General features: G+C 42.6%; 1 protein-coding gene and 1 long non-coding RNA gene across 2 annotated transcripts; one reads left to right on the top strand and one right to left on the bottom strand.

The window, feature by feature from the left end:
• Window positions 1-1,309: 1,309 nt before the first annotated feature.
• On the bottom strand, window positions 1,310-2,029 carry LOC113876481 (cytochrome P450 2B9-like). The gene has a single exon (XM_027515752.1). The coding sequence runs from the start codon at window positions 1,906-1,908 to the stop codon at window positions 1,519-1,521; it is 390 nt and encodes a 129-aa protein (XP_027371553.1). The 5' UTR covers window positions 1,909-2,029; the 3' UTR covers window positions 1,310-1,518.
• A 1,537-nt stretch (window positions 2,030-3,566) lies between these two features.
• Window positions 3,567-7,675, top strand: LOC113876482. Its single transcript, XR_003506516.1, has 2 exons — window positions 3,567-3,794; window positions 7,219-7,675. It is a non-coding gene; the product is annotated as an uncharacterized LOC113876482 (long non-coding RNA).
• Window positions 7,676-9,171: the final 1,496 nt, after the last annotated feature.

The following is a 9,171-nucleotide window of genomic DNA, read 5'->3' as shown; positions in this document are numbered from 1 at the left end:
AACACGTGGAAGCTACTTCTCTGATGGCGCAAATTCCAACAGATTCTAAGACAGAACGGTTGTAAAAGGATCCAGGCATTTAAAGTCTTTTCATTTCTGGTTCTTTTAAAGGTTTAGGAAGTGCCTGCAAGGTGCCAGACACTAGTGAGGGAAAACAAAAGCTCACACTTAAATAGTGCTGGATCTACAAAAAATAAGAAGTGAATGTATATATATGTGTAACTGATTCACTTTGCTGTACAGCAAATACTAACACTACCTTGTAAATCAACTATACTCCAATACAGATTTTAAAAAAAAAAAAGCTGGCTGTTTGTCAATCACTCTTCCAATGCTTTGGAGAGATTAATCTCCATTTTACAGACTGGGAGCTGAAGTAACTCATTCATGGCCCCACTGATGGTGTTTTAAGTGGTGGAGTGTGTTGCACTGACACCAGGTTCAATATAGCTTACACTTAAAATACGATTTTTCAAAGATATTGTGTTATGAGTTAACCAAGCTGCTGTTTATTGGGTAAATCTTTCCTGCTACCTGTTTTATACTGTCTGCAAAATAAGAATCTTTTAACATTTTTAAGTGGTTAAAAAATCAGGAGAAAAATAATATTTTGTGACATGTGAAAATTAAAATTCAAGTATTGATGTGCATAGTTTTTAAAATTTTGCATCCATCACAGACATGCTTTTTTCTTTTTATTGTCTTTTTTTTTTTTGCCATGCTATGCGGCTTTCAGGATCTTCTATCCCCCACCAGGGATTGAACCTGGCCCCATGCTGTGGAAGCTTGGAGTCCTAACAACTGGATCACCAGGGAATTCTCCAGGATGGCTCAGCAGGTAAAGAAACTGCCTGCGACACAGGCGACATGGGTTCAATCCCTGGGACGGAAAGATCCCCTGGAGGAGGAAACGGCAACCCATTCCAGTATTCTGGCCTGGAAAATTCCACAGACAGATGAGCCTGGTGGGCAACAGCTCATGGGGTTGCAGAGTCGGACACGACTCAGTATCAGCATCATTGTTTATGAATGTCTGTGGGTGCTTTCACAGCACAATGGTGTAGGCTGCATAGTTCAGACAAAGACCAGCAAAACCTAAAATATTTTATATTTTGGCCCTTACAAAAAGTATGCTGGCCTCTCTTTAGTGCAATTACTTTTCTTATTATCAGAGTCCATGGTCCTGATATTCCATCATTCTGGAATTCTGGGATTCTAGTATTGTATGAGTCTATGAAATAGCACCCAGCTTCCCATTCAAACCTGAATGTCAAATACAGACCAATGATTGGGGGACATACCTAGCGTGTTTCTGCAGAGCTGGTGGGGGTATGGGGGACTCAGACCATAGACACCTACCAGAGGAAAAAGGCACAAAGGCTTCATTCTTCTTGAAGTGGCCCTGCTCGTCCAGGAAGTGTTGTGGATAGAAGGCATCTGGGTAGCGAAAGTACTTGGGGTCTTTGAGGACAGAGCCAAGAAGAGGAAAGACGTCGGTGCCCTGGGGTGAAGATGGGCTCAGTTAGGAGAAATCAGCGTTGGAGTATGGAGAATGGTAGGGACCCAGGAGGAGTGGGGTACAGTGGGGTACAGGAGGAGGGAGGGATGAGAACGGAGGTGCAGCTCCACCTTGGGCAGAAGGTAGCCTCGGAAATGAGTGTCCCGGATGACATTATGGGGGACGCCCATGGGCACGATATCTGTGAGTCTCTGGATCTCATGGATCACGGCATCTGTGTAGGGCATTTTGGCCCGGTCATCAACACTTGGGATCCGGTGTGGTCCAATCACCTGGTCAATCTCTTCATGGATCTTGGCTGGAAAAAACCAGAACACACAGCAGACAAAGATGCAGGAGGTATTTCTGGAGGCCAGGATTGGGTCATAGGTTTGTGTCTTCAGCTCCATATGTATTTGGACTGTCTCTTTATTCTTAATTCCTGACACATTGGTGGGGCTGATAAACACTCTTTCCAGTAGTCATGTACGGATGTGAGAATTGGACCATAAAGAAGGCTTAGTGCCAAAGAATTGATGCTTTTGAATTGTGGTGCTGAAGACTCTTGAGAGTCCCTTGGACAGCAAGAAGATCAAACCAGTCATTCCTAAAGGAGACCAACCCTGCATATTCACTGGAAGAACTGATGCTGAAGCTGAAGCTCTGATACTTTGGCCACCTGATGCAAAGAGCCGATTCATTGGAAAAGACCCTGATGCTGGGAAAGATTGAAGGCAGGAGAAGGGGGCAACAGAGGATGAGATGGTTGGATTGCATCACTGACTCAATGGTGAGTTTGAGCAAACTCTGGAAAGACATATCTGGAGATACTGAAGGACAGAGAAACCTGGTGTGCTGCAGTCCATGGGGTAGCAAAGAGTCAGACACGACTTAGTGACTGAACAACAACAGCAATGCATAAAGCCCATGCAGTTGTAAATTGCACATGTAGTCCAGTATGCAAGTAATTGAGGTGTCCATTAGATATTGGATGATTTAGATTAGTAAAAGACAACTCAGACAATGAAGGAGAAACTAGATGAGTCTGAATGGAAATGTTAGTCTCTCCCATTTTCTGTAACAAGAGAAATCTGTTTGTTTTGAATTACATTAGAAGGTGTGCTCAGGTCCTCACTTGTGTCCAACTCTTTGTGACCCTGTGGACTATATATAGTCTGCCAGGCTCCTCTGTCCATGGGATTCTCCAGGCAAGAATACTAAGGTGGGCTGCCATTCCCTCCTCCAGGGGATCTTCCTGACTCAGGGATCCAACTCGCATCTCCTGCATTGCAGGCAGATTCTTTACCGCTGATTCACTGGGGAAGCCACATTAGAAGGGAGAGGGGCCAAAACTGGGAATTTTCCTTTGGTAGTAAATGAGTTCTCATTACTGGAGTTACCCAACCAGACCAGATTACAGTTTACTGGGGATGGATTCTATTTGATCCTGCCACTACAGTTGGCCAAATAGTGGCCATCAAAGATACTACCTCCTAATCCCTGGAACCTGGGGATGTTACCTTACATGACCAAGGACTCCTGGCAGATATAATTAACTTAAGGGTTTTGAGATGGGGAGATTATTCTGAATAATCCATATTGGCTCTAAAAGTAACCACAAGTGTTTGTATAAGAAGGAGGCAGAAAGGTCAGAGTCAGAGAAGGAGATGTGACAATGGATATAAAGAGAGATTTGAAGATGTAATACTGCTGGCTTTGGAAATGGAGCCCAGGAACGCAAGAAATACATTTCTAAAGGTTGGAAAAGGCAAGGAGTCAGATCAACCCTGGTTTGACCCAGTGAAAGCCTATTTGAACTTCTGAAGTCCAGAACTGTAAGTAATAGATTATTGTGGCTTTAAGCTACTAAGTTTCTCATAACTCACCACATAAGAAACTATCTTGTTGTAATTCAGTCACTAAGTCATGTCTGATTCTTTGCGACCTCATGGACTATAACACGCCAGGCTTCCCTGTCCTTCACCATCTCCCAGAGTTTGCTCAGAGTTGTGTCCGTTGTGTCAGTGATGCTATCTATAACCATCTCATCCTCTGCCGCCCCCTTCTCCTTTTGCCTTCTATCTTTCCCAGCATCAGGGTCTTTGCATCAGGTGGCCAAAGTATTGGATAAGACACCATGACAGGCACCAAGCAGAAGATGAAATTAAATGACTTTCCAAGCCGGAGATTCTAAGATTCCACATCCTGAGGTTCTAAAGTGTGAAGAGTTGAAAGCTGTGGGATTCTAAAGTTTCAGGATGGTGTCTTCTTTCCTGTGGGGAATGAGGTCTGCCAGGTAAGCGGCTCAGGTGGACACTCACCTTCCACCTCAGGATGCTTCATCATGAGCAGCAATCCATAGCGGAGTGTAGAGCTCACTGTCTCAGTGCCAGCGAAAAAGAGATTGAGGGTTGTCAGGACCAAATTCTTGAGGTTGAATTCTGTGTGGGGGTTGTTTTTATCCTGAAAATGAGAGAGATGATAAATAGACTCACCATCTTCTGCCTTCATCTCGTTTTCTCCCTGTGTATAAGGTAGGGCTTTGTGAAAACACAACAGATGGGTGACCCAGGTGAGTATCTGGGAGAGGAAATAGTCAGAGCAAAGGTCCTGAGCCAGAGGTGTGTCTGGTGAGGAACGACAAAGAGGAGGCCAGTGTAGCTGTCAGGATAGTTGGAATGTAGTGAACAATGGGGAGAATGAGGGAGAGGGAAGTGGAGATTGCCTTGTCAGATTTGAAAGTTCTAAGACATTAGGGTACATGATTTCAAACTGCTGAAGGACTTCCCTGGTGGTCCAGTGGTGAGGCATCTGCCTTGCAGTTCAGGGGTTGCAGGTTTGATCCCTGGTCGGGGAAGTAAGATCCCAAGTGCCTTGGAGCTACTGATCTCTCATGCACATGCTGCAGTTAAGACCCAACACAGCCAAACCAATGAATAAAAAATAAATAAAGGTCAGATTTCAATCAAATATCTGTCCAAAACAAAAAACAAAAAACCTGCTGAGTACAGAGGTTCTACAGTAGAAAAATAGAAATTTGTAACTTTATAAAATCCTAAGAATCCATGATGCAGAGTTACTAAGCTTCTAAATTGCCATATCTCTAAGACTTTATTTAAAAATTTTTGAAAAAAAATGTTTTTCACCATTGAGGATAATGTTTTCTGTGGGTTTGTCATATATAGCTTTTATTATGTTGAGGTATGTTCCTTCTATGCAGAAGGCAATGGCACCCCACTCCAGTACTCTTGCCTGGAAAATCCATGCACGGAGGAGCCTGGTGGGCTGCAGTCCATAGGGTCGCTAAGAGTCGGACTTGACTGAGCGACTTCACTTTCACTTTTCTCTTTCATGCATTGGAGAAGGAAATGGCAATCCACTCCAGTATTCTTGCCTGGAGAATCCCAGGGACGGTGGAGCCTGGTGGGCTGCCGTCTATGGGGTCACACAGAGTCAGACACGACTGAAGCGACTTAACATAACATAACATGTTCCTTCTATTCCTGCTTTCTGGAGGGTTTTTATCATAAATGGATGTTGAATTTTGTCAAAGGCTTTCTCTGCATCTATTAAGATAATCATATGGTTTTTATTTTTCAATTTGTTAATGTGGTGTATTACATTGATTGATTTGCGGATATTGAAAAATCCTTGCATCCCTGGGATAAAACCCACTTGGTCATGATGTATGATCTTTTTAATATGTTGTTGGATTCTGTTTGCTAGAATTTTGTTAAGGATTTTTGCATCTATGTTCATCAGTGATATTGGCCTGTAGTTTTCTTTTTTTGTAGCATCTTTGTCAGGTTTTTGTATTAGGGTGATGGTGGCCTCATAGAATGAGTTTGGAAGTTTACCTTCCTCTGCAATTTTCTGGAAGAGTTTGAGTGGGATAGGTGTTAGCTCTTCTCTATATTTTTGGTAGAATTCATCCTTGAAGCCATCTGGTCCTGGGCTTTTGTTTGCTGAAAGATTTCTGATTACAGTTTCAATGTCCGTGCTTGTGATGTGTCTGTTAAGATTTTCCATTTCTTCCTGGTTCAGTTTTGGAAAGTTGTACTTTTCTAAGAATTTGTCCATTTCTTCCAAGTTGTCCATTTTATTAGCATATAATTGCTGATAGTAGTCTCTTATGATCCTTTGTATTTCTGTGCTGTCTGTTGTGATCTCTCCATTTTCATTTCTAATTTTGTTGATTTGATTTTTCTCCCTTTGTTTCTTGATGAGTCTGGCTAATGGTTTGACAATTTTATTTAACTTCTCAAAGAACCAGCTTTTAGCTTTGTTGGTTTTTGCTATGGTCTCTTTTGTTTCTTTTGCATTTATTTCTGCCCTAATTTTTATGATTTCTTTCCTTCTACTAACCTGGGGTTCTTCATTTCTTCCTTTTCTAGTTGCTTTAGATGTAGACTTAGGTTATTTATTTGACTTTTTTCTTGTTTCTTGAGGTAAGCCTGTATTGCTATGAACCTTCCCCTTAGCACTGCTTTTACAGTGTCCCATAGGTTTTGGGTTGTTGTGTTTTCATTTTCATTCATTTCTATGCATATTTTGATTTCTTTTGTGATTTGTTGATTATTCAGCAGCGTGTTGTTCAGCCTCCATATGTTTGAATTTTTAATAGTTTTTCTCCTGTAATTGAGATCTAATCTTACTGCATTGTGGTCAAAAAAGATGCTTGGAATGATTTCAATTTTTTTTAATTTACCAAGGCTAGATTTATGGCCCAGGATGTGATCTATCCTGGAGAAGGTTCCATGTACACTTTAGAAAAAGGTGAAAATCGATTTCTTAGCCACACCACGTGGCATATGGAATCTTAGTTCCCCAACCAGGGGTAGAAACCACACCCCCTGCATTGGAAGCTGGGAAGACATTAAACTTTTAATTTTAAAGTTTAAACTCCAAAGCTTAGACTTTAAATGTTTCAGCTCAGCAAATTCTAAGACTCTAAAAATGCATTCTACTTTGCTGTATATGCAAGTCTCTGGTGTATCGGATTAGAAAGGTGCACGATTTTAAGTTTCTATGTTCTTAGAAGTTTTAGCTTCAAAGTTTGACAGTGTAAAAGTTTATACCTTAACAGTTTCTATATCTCATCTATAAATAAAAGCCAACCTGGTGAAACAATGTTTGGCCCTTGACATACTGTCATCAATATGTTTACAGATGAGTCTAAAGTTGTAGGTGCTAAGGATTGGGGAGATGAGAGGAAAGGACTGGGGGCACAGGAAGAGGTACCTGGTGCATCTTGATGAGGAAGCAATCAATGAAGTCCCGAGGGTTCTGGGGGTCAAGCGATGCTTCGTTGATCTTGACCTTGGAGGCAATGAAGTCCTTGAGCTCCTCTATCAAGTAGTAGATGCGATTGTGTCTTCCTGGCAAATATTGCATGATTCCAGAATACATGTCATATAACTGTGGGGAATAAGCAAAGGATGTTTGTTAGCAATGGGTACCAGAGGCCAGCCTGGGCTGAATCTGGAATCCAACAGCTGGGCTTAGCATCCAGCACGGGGTCTGAGAATTGCATGAGGCTATTTGCTTCTTGGAGACCCAGGGCATCTTGATTCTTGCCTCCCAAGATTGTGGGGAGGAGTTAGTGAGGAAAAGGCAGGGGCTTAGTTAACAGAGGTTGAGGGGTGGACAGAGAGGTGACTGATGGGCACCTGGGCCCAGGATGTGCTCATTTCTATGAAACTCTGGTTGATCATTTGCAGCAACTTCAGGAACTGCTGGTCCTCATAGTCAAAGCGGCTTCCAAAGACGACGGAACTGATGACGTTGGAGACAGTGCGGCTCAGGAAGAAAGTAGGTTCGATGCGAGCCCCTGAATAATGGAAGTTGGAGGCCATGAGTAGGAACATGGAATGTGACATCAGGTTGGTTTAATAAGCACCTGAGGGACTTCCCTGGTGGCCCAGTGGCTGAGACTCCATGCTCCCAGTGCAGGGGGCCTGAGTTTAATTCCTGGTTTGGAAACTGGATCCCACATGCTGCCACTAAAGATCTTGTGTGCTTCAGCTAAGACCCGGTGCAGCCAAATAAATACATAAAAATATGTGAGGATTAAAAAAATAGCCACCTCATTGGTTCATGAAAATTCAATGTTAATTATCCATGTAAAATACTTAGCACAGTGCCTGACATGTAATAAACATGTGAGAGATGCTGGTGGAGCTGAATCCTTATTTTTTGTTATTAGAAGTTAATTGTACTGGGACTTCCCTTGTGGTACAGTGGATAAGAATCTGCCTGCCAATGCAGGGGACACAGGTTCGATCCCTGGTCTGGGAAGATTCCATGTGCTGAGGAGCCAGTAAGCCAGAGCACCACAACTACTGAGCCTGAGTGCTCTAGAGCCTGAGAGCTGCAACCACTGATCCTGTGCGCTGCAACTACTGAAGCCCGCTCGCTCGTCAAGAGCCTGTGCTCTGCAATGAGAAGCCCGCACACCACAACGAAGAGTGATCCCTGCTCGCTGCAACTACAGACAGCCTGCACAGAAATGAAGAACTAGTGCAGCCAAAAATATTCAAAAAAGAAGAAAAAAAAGAAGCTAACTGTCCTGGAGAGTCACAAATTTTGGAAAGAAGTGGAGGTAAGGGGCGCATTAAAAAATAGAAAAGAATGGCTAGATTCGGTCTATCTCTACCAATGATTCCATCTGCACTATTTAAAATAAAATTCTTCCTCTGGCCTCAGCTGCACCATCTATAAAACGAGATGCTGGTCAAGCCAGTGGGTATGGGGACAATTTCCCTAAAGCAATGTATATAATCACAGTTAGCTTTGCAAATAATTTCTAGGGGTTCCTGAGTGTACAGAGTCTTTATGCAGACCATTTTGCATCCATGGAGCCCAAGGGAGGAGTCTAATGTAGAGAAATATGTCTCTGTTTCTGTATATAATCTATTCATCTCTGTATTTCTCAGCCTCTGTGTCTTTTTTCATTAGACCCCAGACATTCCAGATCTTATTTCTGGGTGCATCATGGATCTCTTTAAAAATGTAATGGTGTAATGTTTTAGATTCCCAAGTTGAAAAAGTTTTAAAAATCTTTCACAAAAATGTAAATATATGTAACACAACTGAACTGTACACTTAGAACAGTTTGTTGTTGTTCGGTCGCCGGTCATGTCCCACTTTTTGGGACCCCATGGACTGCAGCACACCAGGCCTTCCTGTCCCTCATCATCTCCTGGACTTGGCCCACATTCATGTCCATTGCATCGGTGATGCCATGCAACCATTTCATCCTCTCATGCCCTCAGAAATAGAGTGGCAAATTTTTGCATTATATGGTTTTTACCCAAATTACGTGTTTTTGTATGTGTATGTGTGAATGTATACCTAGTTAGATAGATAAATTTAAACATACCACCACAAAAAGGCATAAGCTCATATTGCCAAAGTCTGTACAGGATACGAGGAGCTCAAAAACTCCTTAAGATCCACTGACTCAAGTCCCTGGGCAAGGGATCTCTAAGGGTCTTTCATGTTAATTTTAACATGGAATCTGGCTAGAAATCTCAGTAAATCCTTCATCTTCTTCATCCTTTCCCACTCCCAATCTTTCTCCCACTAAAGCCCATCTTCTCATGACTGAGCTGTCTATCCCCCACCCCCCCCAAGTCCCCTGGTACCCTTCCAGCTGGTGTCACACATACCCC

Source organism: Bos indicus x Bos taurus, chromosome 18 (genome assembly GCF_003369695.1).
Source record: "Bos indicus x Bos taurus breed Angus x Brahman F1 hybrid chromosome 18, Bos_hybrid_MaternalHap_v2.0, whole genome shotgun sequence".
NCBI classification, from domain to species: Eukaryota; Metazoa; Chordata; class Mammalia; order Artiodactyla; family Bovidae; genus Bos; species Bos indicus x Bos taurus.
Note: the sequence above shows the minus strand (reverse complement) of the source record. Positions and strands in the feature narration are given on the sequence as shown.

Excerpts from the sequence above, each read along its gene's own strand:
- LOC113876481 (XM_027515752.1), bottom strand. The coding sequence starts at position 1,908 with ATGGAGCTGAAGACACAAACCTATGACCCAATCCTGGCCTCCAGAAAT.